At 39.3% G+C, this 15,079-nt stretch overlaps 2 protein-coding genes across 3 annotated transcripts in view; one reads left to right on the forward strand and one right to left on the reverse strand.

Annotated features, from left to right (window-relative positions):
• LOC126381856 (uncharacterized) overlaps positions 1–15,079 on the reverse strand; it is a 148,053-nt gene that overhangs the window by 121,269 nt on the left and 11,705 nt on the right. Inside the window, exons 1-4 of one of the 2 annotated variants that reach the window (XM_050031379.1) lie at positions 11,917–12,043; positions 8,738–8,968; positions 7,056–7,126; positions 6,459–6,610 (exon numbers count right to left, since the gene is read on the reverse strand). In XM_050031379.1, coding sequence (XP_049887336.1) covers positions 6,459–6,610; positions 7,056–7,126; positions 8,738–8,962 — 448 coding nt within the window. In that variant the 5' untranslated portion in view covers positions 8,963–8,968; positions 11,917–12,043. Of the gene's footprint in view, positions 1–6,458; positions 6,611–7,055; positions 7,127–8,737; positions 8,969–11,916; positions 12,044–15,079 lie in introns of those variants that run through there. The other variant, XM_050031378.1, reaches the window with a different exon arrangement.
• The window catches only part of LOC126382287 (EF-hand domain-containing protein 1-like), a gene marked incomplete at its 5' end in the record, with an annotated part of 58,234 nt that continues 57,276 nt past the window's right edge, over positions 14,122–15,079 (forward strand). The window contains one exon of the mRNA XM_050032104.1: positions 14,122–14,324. Within this exon, the coding sequence (XP_049888061.1) occupies positions 14,122–14,324 (203 nt within the window). The remainder of the gene's footprint in view (positions 14,325–15,079) is intronic.

The raw sequence follows: 15,079 nt of genomic DNA on the forward strand, positions 1-15,079 counted from the left end.
TTCAATTTTATAAAAAATAATATCATAAGTTTCCGGTTGGGGGTTCACTCGTATTGATTGTTATAAAATGAAAATTATTGTTGTTTTATTTATTTATTTAACAGTCTAATGTACACAGATAAGGGTATAAAACAATTAGACTAACATAAGACAGAAAAATAGCCTCCGTGGTCTAGTGGTTAGAGCGTTAGGCTCACGATCTGGAGGTCCGGGTTCGATTCCCGATGGGGACATTGTTGAAATCACTTTGTGATAATGTCCTTTGTTTGGTAAGGACTTTTCAGGCTTGAATCACCTGATTGTCCGAAAAAGTAAGATGATTCCGTGCTTCGGAAGGCACGTTAAGCCGTTGGTCCCGGCTATTAGCCGTAAAAACACCTCCACCAACCCGCAGTGGAGCAGCGTGGTGGAGTATGCTCCGTACCCCCTACCCCCTCCGGTTGATTGAGGGGAGGCCTGTGCCCAGCAGTGGGACGTATATAGGCAGTTTATGTAAGACAGAAAAAGGGTACATTTCAGCGCAAGGGGACGACTGGCGATCCAAGAGCTGGCTGCTTTTTTGCGCAGAGAATAGGCCTGGCAGTTCAGAGGGGAAATGCGGCCAGCGTTTTAGGCGCTCTGCCTTAGTGTGGCGCGCTGGAAGAAGTATTCTATTTATAAAAAGCTGGTGTTGTTTTTGATAAATGGTTCAGCTTATTTCTAGTAGAAATCTCTGTTTTCTGTTTTGTTTATTACAGTTACCAATGCACGCAAAATGGTAAAATTAGGTAGGTGTCATGGATCTTAATACTGTATGTAATACAGCACCCATCCCTGTTCGGAGAATGCTTGACTATCGTAGTGTCCCCGGGTCAGTGTGTGTCAGGTGGCATCATGGATGATTGGGCCGACAGATATAAAAAAATCGAAAAACATTTTCTTTTTCTATTTAACTTATTTATGAATTTTAATCAAGAAAAACGTAATAATAAGTCTGACATTTTATCACGTTTATCTATGACGTCACAGTGTGCTTTTTCATACAAATTCCATAGCAATTTCGTGTTTTGACGTTTAATAAAAGGAACTTATTTGACTAGTTGGAAATTAGCGTATTGATATCACGAGGGTTCCAGCAAAAAATAGCGTTGCTCTCATTACATGGGACTTAAACATAGCTGGTGAGGAGTTGGTGTATTATATAACTCTGCCCACCCCTTTGGGCGATACACTATGTTGTAATACAACACGCTACAGAAACCTATACCAGGTCGCATAAAGTATCAACTATCATATCATATTCGAAGATAGGTAAATGCCAGTAGCGTAACACCTTTAATAAGATTTACATACCACCTGCACACACGGCTATGAATATGAAATACATGTAGAGATGTAGAAACATCTGCTACTTCACATGCTGAATAATTTCGTTGTCAAGACAAATGTTCATCATGAAGCACGGAGCAACGAACCGAAACCTCCCGTGGATTGGGTTTAATTAAATTAAGTAACGGAGTATTCTAAGATGCTTTTAACATGTTGCTTTTGTTTACTGTTTTAAATGGGCTGTAGAGTAGCTTGCGGTATTATATTTTGCACAAAATTTAAGAATATTTCTTGGCAATAATTGATCGTGGAACTCTGGACAAGGGGAACTCCTACCCTTGGCGGAAGAAACAAGAGAACTCAATAGTAGATGGGCCGGATATAATAATTTTCTATCCTGTTGTTTTCCTTCACAAGAGAGCAATATTACTACAAAATAGCAAGCTAAATCAAATTCGAACAGAAATTCGAATATTCAATAAAAAAAATATATGAATTCGTGAAATTTTACCGTTGGCAACCAGCGGTTTGGTAGCGGGCCGCAGTAATTGAATGCGCTTGGAGAGCGATGAATTCACTCGTGGCAAAATTCATGGTATTCAGGTAGCACATAGCGCGTTAATTGACGTGTTGACGGCAGGGAACGATATGAATAATAGAACAAAATTGATTATAGTTCTTTAGAAATGCCTTGAAACAAAAATAAATATTTACCCATAAGTACCAATCATGATAAATAATGATCTATAGCAGTTAGTATTAAGTACTTACCTACTAGCTAATTTGATTTAAGTAAGTAAGTAGTTTATTTACAATCCTGTGTATGAACCCCGATCGGGTGGTAAGTACCTGTTGACTTTTTTCTGTTCTCTTTTCGCAAATATGTTCTTTCCTTAAATATTTAAATAATCGACTGCTGCTGCTGAATAGCCGCTTAAATATATCTACAATTGTGTATCGCTTGTGCTGTCAATAAATACAAGGCCTGGTGAGAAGAACAGGAGAAAGCTGATCCGTGTGATTCCCTTTTTATCATCAAGCTGGGCTATTTTCAGGTGTATAGGAACAGCGAAAGTGGTTACAATTCTTCTTTGCTTCTCATGTACTTTTTAATTTAAAACCGCAAATAATGTGTATCAAACCTACATCATAAATTCATATTGCACCGTGCAACTTGTTACATAGCAAAAGTGAAATTTGGCGCTTTATATACTCAGTAGGTAAAAGAACCCTTATTCTACGATTTCTGCTATTCTACTGTCTGTTTTGCGCGTTACTCTCTAGGTAGCTCATAAAAGGAATAAGTGACAATTACAAACTAATTTTCAGTACATTCGTGTGTACTCGACGATGAACATATTTGTCAGAGCTCATAATATTCAGTTAATTGCCATGCAAATGGTGTACGCATCTTGATACCTTCCACGTACCGTATCGAGTTCCGCGAGACGCTTACTTTAATAGTGCTATAGCCTTAATAGAACCACTAACAGTGCAATGAAAATAGATCTACTCTCAAGTTGCCAGGCTTTAGACTCGTCTATTTCTGTTTAATAGAGTTCCACCCACGTATTGCAAGAGCTTACCGCTTCATTCCACTTGTAGGTGTTTCCAATAAAACTACGGTTAAGAATTTTCGAATGGAAGCTTTGCTACACGAATTTCGTTCGTCACAGACTTAAACTTATTTATTTAATATCCTCAACTTACAGGTAGGTAGTTACTGTCAAGTAAAAAATAGTATTCTGGTATTGTCATGGCGATCTACGCTGAACCAGCGTGCGTGTATGAAGCGATTCAAGAATGTCAAGGAAGCAAGAGAAGTCTGTCAGAATCAAAGCAAATGGAATTCTATAGTCCCTGCTTACCCCGGTACGTAATAGGCGTGAGTTTATGTATGTATGTATTGTTATGGCCTAAAAGGTTCGTTGACTACGTACGTCGTAGTGATTAAGCAACGTCGAAGCAATATTTTTTTTCCACCACCGGACTACAGTTTGACTATCAATAGTTGATAGTTGCTTCTGACTATTATTGATTTTATTGCAACCTATCGATGGGCATATTTTGAATTAAAAAGTATAAAGTAAAACTAGGGGGTTAAAAGACCGCATCAAAGCAATTCATACAAAAACAGCAATACTTAATGCTATTTGATATTTGTTTGCATTGCGCACTTACATTTATATGTCCAAATATCAATCATTATTTATTTAGTTTATTATACATTATTTATCAATCATTAATATCAAAGCATTATTTTTTTTTAGTTGAATTGGTTCGATGTGGCCTTTTAACCCCCCGAACTCATGTTATTATCCAGGCTTACTTCTCAGGAAGTCACGTGGTTAGCTCCGTAAAAGCTTTTAACATACAAGTGTTTTGCATCAGCGTTGCAGGCGAAAGCGCCGCTTTCTTCTAAACTATTCATTCGAGAGCAATCGCGCAACCCTCCTGAGATTTCTCTGATCTAGAGAATCCATATAATATGAAAACCTGTTCGAACTCTATTTTCCTACCATAAATAAGCATTGGATTACCTATACAGGTCTAAATTGGCAATTTTCCGATTTTGCCTCGTCTATAAGTATTTTCTGTTACTTACTTCTCAGATATGAATCAGATCTACTAACTTGTAGATCTGAGCTTTTACTAAAATTTGTTTGATACATTATTTGGGACGCGCATTATATTCGCACCACCAATGCGAAGTGGTATGGCAATTTTGGTTCTTCTATCGTGTGGGTTGTGAGGTGGATTACCAACCTCATCAAACCAGGTGTCAGGTTACTGTTGAGCCGCCAAAGGCCCCTGACATGATTCATGTAACGACTACGTACTTACATCAGTAAGTAAGTAGTAACCGGGACCAACGGCTTAACGTGCCCTCCGAAGCACGGATCGTCTTACTTTCGGACAATCAGATGATCAGCCTGTAATGTCCTAACCAAACTAGAAAGTGATTTTTGTGATATGTTCCCACCGGGATTCGAACCCAGGACCTCCGGATCGTGAGTCTAACGCTCAACCACTGGACCACGGAGGCACTTGGTAATTTTGGTAGGAGCAAAAGACAATCCTAAAATGTATATTATTCTCTCTTCTTCTAATCCTTTTATCCCCTGTTGGGATGTAGGGTTCGAATAACAGATTTCCACTCCTCGCGATCTTTTGCAGCCTCTGTAGCTTGCTCCCATGACATGCAGGGAATTTTTAACTCTCGGCCAATCGAGGGTCGTGAGGTCTCTAATCCTAATCTAATCCTAAGAAATATTTACTTATAATAAAATTCAAAATGCCAAATAAGTAAGTTCCGAACTAAAACTAACTGGTATAACCTTTCATCTGACTCATGAGGGAATGCAAATAATGCTCACTAGCCCACTAAAACCATCACAGTTCTATCTAAATAAGCAATGAGCTCTGAATTGCCCTAGGTAAAGTTTGTTTCATTAAATCGGTGATTGCGCAGTGCACTTACCGCGGTCAACCACATGTTGATTGAAATTAAAAGACCTTTTGTTTGCGGTATAATGCAAATTGGAAATGGATTTATCGGTCAGTAGGTTTATCATGGTTTGTGCTTTTAGTACAACAAATGATAATAAGATTTGTATTATAAGGCACTTTGTTAGGTTAGTAACTTGTCGCTGTGAATTCGCTGTAACGGTCTCCGCGGCGCAGAGGTTGAACGTAAGGCTTTCGATCCGGAAGTTCCTGGTTTCGAATCCCGTTAGGGACATATCACAAAAAAACACTTTGTGATCCTTAATTTGGTGAGGACAATGTAGGCTGATCACCCGATTGTCCGAAAGTAGGATAATACGTGCTTTGGAGGGCACGTTAAGCCGTTGGTTCCGGCTATTATATACTTTAGTAACAATGTAGTCATCAATTAGCCATGTCAGGGGCCTTTGACGGTTCAATAGTAACTCTTCTTCTATCGCGTGGATTGTGAGGTGATTACCAACCTCATCAACCCTGGTGTCAGGGTTATTATTGAGCCGCCATAGGCTCTTGACATGACTCATGTAACGACTACGTACTTACATCAGTAAGTTAGTAGTAACCGGGACCAACGGTTTAACGTGCCTTCCGAAGCACGGATCATCTTACTTTTGGACAATCAGGTGATCAGCCTGTAATATCCTAACCAAACTAGGGATCACACAGTGATTTTTGTGATTTGTCCCCACCGGGATTCGAACCTGGGACCTCCGGATTGTGGGCACATCGCTCAACCACTGGACCACAGAGGCAACCCTTATAGTAACCCTGACACCAGGGTTGATGACGTCGATCACTGATCTCACAACCTACCCACACTGGCTTTATAGAGAAGAATCTAAATAGGCCCAGTGGTTTCAGAGTGAAAGGACAGAGAAGACTTACATTCGTATTTATAATGGTCCCGATTCCTGCAGACACCTCCTAATTTTACTTTAAGTTATACCTGTCATTTTCTTATCCACCGAAAAGGAAAGGGACGGATGATTGACAGCTCTTAATTTTAGGAAGAATGAGTAAATGAATGGATAACTCATAACATAAACATAAACTGCCTATATACGTCCCACTGCTGGGCACAGGCCTCCCCTCAATCAACCGGAGGGGGTATGGAGCATACTCCACCACGCTGCTCCACTGCGGGTTGGTGGAGGTGTTTTTACGGCTAATAGCCGGGACCAACGGCTTAAGGTGCCTTCCGAAGCACGGAATCATCTTACTTTTTCGGACAATCACGTGATTCAAGCCTGAAAAGTCCTTACCAAACAAAGGACAGTCTCACAAAGTGATTTCGACAATGTCCCCATCGGGAATCGAACCCGGACCTCCAGATCTCGAAAGAAATGGAAATGAAATGAATGGAATGGATAACTCGGGCGAATCAAAAAGATATCTCGATGGTATGCAAACCGTTTGACGTGTCAACATAATTCTGTCGGGTAATTGACCAGTGAAAAATTTTTAGTCGGTTGTTTTAGATTTGTGCTTAAAATTGGCGTGTGTTCCATAAATTTTATGCTTGTCGATTACCCGTCCCTTTCCTTTTCAGCGGATAAGAGAATGACAGGTATAATTTGAAATTAGATGGTGTTTACAGGAATTAGCACCAATATCACTATAGACGTTTCTGTTTTCCTACTCACCAATACCGCCGGTAACAAACACAGGTATGTCGGCGAGCTGTGTAGCCACCAGAGTACCAGCGACTGTTGTGGCGCCGTCCTTGCGAGCGGCTGCCACTGGAGCCAGATCTCTCCTGGAGGCCTTCACTACGCCTTTGGCCTTCGCTAAGTACCTGTTGATAATAAATATATTTATACATTTTAATATGATCTCATATTATAGTGTTAGTGACATCGTAACGAAAACTTTGAAGGGTGCTTCCGACCACGATTCTGAGTTAAGATAGTAAAATTATGGAACTGAAAATGATTTAAAAAACACTCAAATTTACATTAATTTTCCGAGAGGAAATTCCACTTGTTATTAACTCAGAATTATGGTCTGAATCATCCCGCTCAGTATTAGTTACGATGCCACTAACACCCTGTAGATAATTGTAGTACAGGAAACAGACAAATAAGATGAGGTGGTTTTGATTTTATTGTTATTTTTATGTTATGTGCAACATTCATAAACTGATAAAGCAGTGAGATATAGGTTTAGTTTTGTAGTTTTTTTTTATGAAATCCTATTTTGTTGTATTGTACTTATAGTATTATATGATCTGTGGTACTTACTGTAGCTGTTGTTCTGTAAGTCCAATCGTAAGCTGCCCTTGCAGTATCGCTACTGTTGCTGGGACCGCACCCTGTATAACGATATTAAACCTACATTATGTCAATGATCATTATTATTATTATAATGATATTACAACGGTCTCTGAGATCCAGTAGTTGAGCGCTGGGCTCACGATCCGGAGGTTTCTGGTTCGAATCTCGGTAAGGACATATCACAAAAATCACTTTCTGATCCTTAGTTTGGTTAGGACATTACAGGCTGATCACCTGAGTGTCCGAAAGTAAGATGCTCCATGTGGAAGGCACGTTAAGCCGTTAGTCTCGGTTATTACTTAATGATGTAAGTAAGTTTGTTACATGAGCCATGTCAGGGGCCTTTGGCGGCTCAATAATAACCCTGACACCAGGATTGATGAGGTTGGTAATTCACTTCTTCATGTTGTATGTACGTTATTTATTTAAAATAGGTCTGCTCTCGGCTCGTCTCTAAGTATAAAACTAAAAAGGATTCAGTTCAAATTTTCAACAGTTAGTTACAAATAACATCCAGAAGATAACTAGAGCAACATCAAGTCAAATAGTTCGACTGCAAATATCCATTGGAGCCGGCAAAGTTAGTCCTGCATGGTAACGCTAAGTTTCCACACATGCTTTGAATGGCCCGAAAAGCGTAACAGAGAAATTGTTTCGCTCCAGGAACATTATTACATTTGAAATATTACACTAGTTACCTGCACAAGTTGTAGCTTAATTACTATTCTCATACGCACGCTTAAAGTCATGTGTGTTGATAAATACTAGTGATAAATGCTACTTAATGAATCGTCTAGAATACACTGAAATGGAAGTATTTTAGTACTACGTACAAATTACAACTAGTAAAATTAAATTAAACATGAAACAGTAGGAGTAGGGCCCTGTGCTGGGAGGTTTTCTGGCCACGTCTTTCCCTCAGCGATACAGCTTCCGATGTGGTAATAATTTCACAGCCAGTTACATAATACGTTATTTAATTTTTGACCTTTAAAAAGCGCTAGTTATGTAAGCCAATTTTGAAGAATAAAATATTTATGATTTTTTTTTAATTTTTGCCCACTGCTGGGCAACAGCCCCCCCCTTCCTTTTTCCATTTTTCGCGGTCCTGTGCGCACTCCGGCCAGTCAGCAGAAGCATTACAAAAGTAATTAAGACTTGTTATTTGGATCACATTATGTATAGAATTATGTTGCTACCTATATTGCTCCTCTTTATTTTGATCTGAATAATAATGGGGGGAAGATGTAATTGTGTCTGGGTGTTATAAAAAGGGTCACCATTTATATCCAAAAACAAATATAAAATATGAAAATGTCCATGAAATTCGAAAGTTAAACGATGGAAATCGTGTACAGTTTCATCTATATTGTTTTTGAGGAATGTAGCCTTTTATTTAAATTTACGAGAAATAAGGATTTCCTAGAAACTCAGCGGAACGAAATAAATTATTTGAAAATATTTTTAATTAAGAAAATTCAGAGGTTGTTATCTTTCATAATGTCTATTTATTAAAACAACAACAATTCACGATTATATTTCCGACTAGGGTGGTCTATCCATTAATACGAGTACAGGTTTTATTGTTCATGGACAATAGCAAGAAGGTATTTTCACAATGATGAAAATATTCCTTATAAACGGCTTACCCGATCTCTAATAATATTTTCGACTTGGACAGCTGTCTCCAGGTTTTCTGGGTACGGCATTCCATGGGTGATGATGGTGGACTCGAGGGCGACTATAGGTTGTCCTTCTGCCTTGGCTTGGAGGACTTCTTCTGAGTATGCCAGGATGGGACCGCCACATTGGGATCTCGTGTAGCGTGGGGCCAGTCGAGAAGCTCCCGACAGAGCCTTCAGAAAATACGCCATGGTGACCTGCAATTTAAAAGTAATTTAGTTTCTCACAATTTAAACCACCAAATAAACAAACAACCCAAATCGTAAACATAACAATTAGGTACTTTAATAATGCAACAAAATTAACGTGAAACTTTATCATAATCATAAACTGCCTATATACGTCCCACTGCTGGGCACAGGCCTCCCCTCAATCAACCGGAGGGGGTATGGAGCATACTCCACCACGCTGCTCCACTGCGGGTTGGTGGAGGTGTTTTTTACGGCTCATAGCCGGGACCAACGGCTTAACGTGCCCTCCGAAGCACGGAATCATCTTACTTTTTCGGACAATCAGGTGATTCAAGCCTGAAAAGTCCTTACCAAACAAAGGACAGTCTCATAAAGTGATTTCGACAATGTCCCCATCGGGAATCGAACCCGGACCTCCAGATCGTGAGCCTAACGCTTTAATCACTAGACCACGGAGGATGTTCTTAAACTTTAGCATTACTGAAATATACCATAAATACGTTTTGTCTTCATACATTCTGATACAATGCACCTGTGCTAACAATTTAAAGTTCGTCAAAACAGTTCCCTGCTTTACACAATTTACAGTGAAATAGCTTTTGTGAAAACGTCAGCAACACATTCAGCTATACGCACGGTGCAGTATGGACTAAATGTTGCGCTAACTGACAGATTGAATAGGTACCTAACCACCATCCACATTGGATGCAAATTATTCTCCAAATAGACCGAAAGTTATCGGCAACCGGCAGCCGGGAGAATTGGCTTGGTCTCAGTACGTTGTAAGCAGTAGAATGTTGGTTACTAAATCAGTTGCTCCAGCGAAATTCTATTGCGGGTGTTGTGCACTGAATACGAATTCCAAAAATAGGAATTGAAATGAAAAAGTAGCTGTGCGTTGAATAAAATAATGTTCATGCTGAGTAAAAAGAGTACTTTCATAGAGATTTTATTATCAGGCTTAACTTACACCGTTTCATTTGCTACTATGTGTACAAGTACTCTTCTATTGGAACTGTACATTGATTGGTTTCTTTTTCTCATCTACGCATTCTTAACGTGACTTATTTTTAGATTTGCCGCATCATCATCATCATTAGCCCATTAACGTCCCTACTGCTGGGGCACGGGCCTTCCCTGTGGATGGATAGAGAGATCAGGCCTTAAACCATCACGCGGCCCCAGTGCGGATTGATGGTTATTAACGACTGCTAATGCAGCCGGGACCAACGGCTTAACGTGCTTTCCGAAGCACGGAGGAGCTTGATATGAAAACTTCTTTTTTTGTGGTCACCCATCCTATGACCGGCCTCTGCGAAAGTTGCTTAACTTCAACAATCGCAGACCGAGCGCGTTTACCGCTGCGCCACCGAGCTCCACAGATTTGCCGCAAATGGCATTAACTACTTGGCCGGAGATACCTACGTAACAAGTTTTCAGAAGAAAAAAAATATTTTACGCTTGGATACAAATTAATTGTCGTAGGCAAACCGGAGCGCGAGGGAATTATTTCAAAAGCCGCCATTTCGTGGACGAGTAATTACGTAAGGGGTCGTAAATACCATTAATTACAATGTTCTAGCTTGAAGTCGCAAAAGTATAGCCGATCGGAACACCTCGACACCGGCTTAGCACTTGGTGGCAACTTTGACGAGGGCTATCGCTATTTACAGCCGCTGCACATTAATCACCCCCTACCTTCAGTTAAAAAGGGAGTGGGGGGATTGGGTGCTGGGGGTTTCACCACCTGGGGGTTTGACCACCTGTGGGACTGGATACGGACGAGTCGAACCAAACAATGTAATTATATACGCCTTTTACCTGAGATCTTTGTTTCGGCTCGCCGCGCAACCCTTGTCCATTGTTATTAAAGCAGATAGCCAAAGGCGAACTAAATTATTAAAGGAGGTTTATCCGACAAACACAGTCCGCATTTTGATATTGGGTGGACTATGTTGTCATGCTATTATTTCGTTGGATTATATTAAATTGCATTTTGAATAATAGGACACAATTTGCAACTCAATTGGGCCGTCTACTAGGTTCAAGATAAATTATGAATTTCTGATTGCTAAATAAAGACAGATCTAGAACTAACGAATAACATTTTCTTTATTCTATTTAACTTATTTATTAATTAAGAAAAACGTAATAATAAGTCCGATATACTATCACGTTTTAATATGACGTCGTGTGCTTTTTCAAACAAATTCCATAGTAAGTAATTTTATGTTTTGATATTTCGTAGTAAAAAGTAACTGATTTGACTAGTTGGAAAGTAGCCAATTTACTAACTGTTTAGATTAAGAGGTCTGAAGCAAGGTTCAAGTTCATTCCACTCTACAGACCAGACCAAAATCGTAGTACCTAACATATATACATCTTTGCTACAGACTGTGAATATCTAGTAAAGATTATTATTCCATTTGATTTATTATATTATAAACGACAGATATATTCCATACACTGGGAATTAATTTTCTTCCGATCGAAGAAGGCTGAAGGAAGTTTCAATAAGATTGGAGGGAATTATGAATATCGGCGTAACTATTGTCGCGTAGCAACGAGTGTTGATTGCATTTCCCGGCTGGTCGCATGACAACTGTCTGGAAACAAATATCAATTTTTTTCATTGCATTTTCACATGTGTTGATATTGCCTGATTGATTTTGATAGGAAATATTGCGATTTGTACACCGGTTTATTTGTTTTTAGGTAAGTTTTGTTGTTTTTATAAAATAATGTATTATCTACATGAAACTTCCAAATGACAGATATTTGAAAGATTTCACAAAAAGGTTAATTTTGCCGACAAATTATACCTATTCTTTCTCTAATTGACCGAGAGGGGAGTATGAAGCATACTTCACCACGCTGCTTCTCAGCCAGAACTGTGAGGCGGTGGAGGAATTTCTCAACGCAGTTCAGAGGGATATTTGTGCATGATTACTCACACTTATTGGAGATTTTCCTGGCGTACGCTACTTGATTGATGATGCAACCAGCTACTCGGCTGCCCATCACATGTCTTCCGAATTTTCAAATTACGAAGCAGTTCTTATTTGTTCGCTCAGTTCAAATCCCACTGGGAGTTGTAAACAGAATTTGCAACTTGCAGCAAAGTTCACATCACCCGTAGTTCAAGAGTGCCTACTTACACACGAAGCTCTGCAACTGCAGGCAACTTCACTCACAAGTACTACTTGACTACTATTGTTGTTAACACTGTGCAAATAGGTATTTTGCTTTCAAATGTTAATGAAGAGTAGCTTGCAGTTAGACTAAATATAATACTTGAGTAAGCTTTTATTTATAACTATACTTAAGGAATTTTAAGTTAGGTATTTTAGGAAAACACAAAAGTACCTAGAAAGATTTAAAATTAATTGTAGACTTTGAACGGCAGAATACAATACATCTCGCGTAAGAGGACGCTTACTTTATGTTTGCAACACAAACAGAAACATATTTAGTTTTGATTCGCGATTGATGAATGTGGAGGAAGCAAGAGTAGTGTGTCAGGATCGAAGCAAATGGAATTCTATAGTCTCTGCTTACCCCGGTGGGAAATAGGCGTGTGTTTATGTATGTATGTATGTATTCGCATCCTACAAGACTATTCTATATTCTTTACTGTTCCGTGCGGATCTTTTGTAGGTTTTACCTCATATTTACCCTTTACTTTATTTACTCTAAGGGCGCGTTATTATTTTGCGCCTACGTAAGTTGTTGTACGGCTGCCGTTGTCTACGAACAAATATATAGAAGGAATCATGCTACAATTAGATACCTATATAAGTATTCGTGCTCCCGGACACAAAATACATAATAGCAGGTACCAGATGTGAAACCTAATTAATAATAAGTTTACGTCAAGTGATTCCTGTCATTTGCCGCCTTTTGTACTGTGAACTTCCTCGTGAATGTATAACATACATACATACATAAACTCACGCCTATTTCCCACCGGGGTAAGCAGAGACTATAGAATTCCATTTGCTTCGATCCTGACACACTTCTCTTGCTTCCTCCACATTTATCAATCGCGAATCAAAACTAAATATGTTTCTGTTTTTGTTGCATATTTAAAGTAAGCGTCCTCTTACGTGAGATGTATTATTGTATTCTACTGTTCAAAGCCTACATAACATAACATACATAAACTGCCTAAATACGTCCCACTGCTGGGCACAGGCCTCCCCTCAATCAACCGGAGGGGGTATGGAGCATACTCCACCACGCTGCTCCAGTGCGGGTTGGTGGAGGTGTTTTTACGGCCAATAGCCGGGACCAACGGCTTAACGTGCCCTCCGAAGCACGGAATCATCTTACTTACAAAGCCTACAGTTAATTTTAAATCTTTCTAGGTGAATGTATAAATGTTTTGAATATGTGTGTGTGTATTAAGAAAACAGTGTTTAACCTACTCAAAGTGGTTAAATGATTCTTGCTCGAAGTGCAGTGTACAGGACAGCGTGTGAACAAGAGGCGGCAGTCGCGCTAAAATTATAGCGTTGTGTAACCACAGGCTTAAGACACTTGGAGTAAAGTAAAGCCTCTCACCCTACTAGTACAAAAGCGACTCTCCACACCACACCTTACGACAAGCTACATACATTATGAGCTCACGCGAATCAGAAGACAACTTGTTGTCACCTTTGGTACAAAGTCCTATGATTCATCCGTCATATCATGGGAGATGAAAAAAATATCTATAAAGTGAACCTTTTGTTCCATCATATTAAAAAAAACGCAATCCCTCTGAAGATAGGCATTATCCCGTTTTTCACAGGGTCCGCTTACCTATCCTGAAGATCCGGTTTTTTTACAGAAGCGACTGCCTGTCTGACCTTCTAACCCGCGAAGGAAAAACCAGCCCAATACAGTTTAGGTCATATCCGAAAATGCATTTCTCGGGAATGTGGGATTTCTCATGATCGATGTTTTCCTTCACCGCTGAGCACGTGATAATCATTTATGATCCAAACATGAATTCGAAAACAAATTCGACAATCATTGGTAGGCCTGTGCTGGATTCGAACCTGCGACCTCAAAGTGAGAGGCAAACGTTCTACCAACTGGGCTGCCACGGCACCACAATAACAGCAGCGGCAGCTTAACATAATATTATGATGTTTTTTGTTCTAATATATTTTTATTGTATCCAGATCAATATGGCGTGGGGGCTACCAAAGCTACCGGGGCTGACGTTCTCAGACCCCACCAAGACACAGTTCCACCTGTACCCGTCCCTGAAGTTACAACAGGGCTATCGGTTCCCTGACATGAAGGTCCGTGGTCCAGGAGGCACAGACACTGACGTCGACAGCAACGCCTTTGCTCAACCTGAGGATTCCGTAAAGTAAGTACAAGTCAGGCGAAGTTATCTTATTTGAAATTAATAACTAAAGTTAAAACTGCGCGAGGCTGACACATTCTTGGTCGCATTCATCATTTTGTTATCTTTATTATTATTTTTTTAATTTACATTTTACTTTTTACTTTTTTGCTTTTCTTTTGTACAATTAGATTTAGGCTAGTTTATCTTTGCTGTAAGTCTATTGCATGACGTTGTCACCTATAATTAGGGTAACAAATACTATGTCATTTTATGAAGATTTTTTTCTGTAGGAGACTTGTTGTTAACTCTGTTGGTGACCTTTAATAAACAAATAAATACAGTGGAAAAACATACAAAGACACGCACTGATCGAAGGGTGTTCAAAGATATTGATTCTAACAACTTTATACTTATGATAAATCTACTCTTCGTTGCTTAGAAAGGACGCTACGTCACTTGAGAAAACTGTCGCTGGAATAATTACACACACATAAACTCACGCCTATTTCCCACTGTGATAAGCAGAAACTGACGCACTTTTATTGCTTCCTCCACATTCATCAATCGTTTCATACACGCACGTCGGTTCAGAGTAGATCGTACTGAACCTTTTCTAAGGATATCGCCAATTTGGTCTATGTACGTACGGTCTAAGTCTTGCTCAATTTAAAAAAATAGAAAAAAGTTTGATATTTCAATAATAGTGATATATTATTTTTGAAAACACAATTGGATAGGTTCTGTGTTTTCTTGTAGTAGAATTTTATTTACTTACT

This window comes from Pectinophora gossypiella, chromosome 3 (genome assembly GCF_024362695.1).
Source record: "Pectinophora gossypiella chromosome 3, ilPecGoss1.1, whole genome shotgun sequence".
Classification (NCBI taxonomy): Eukaryota; Metazoa; Arthropoda; class Insecta; order Lepidoptera; family Gelechiidae; genus Pectinophora; species Pectinophora gossypiella.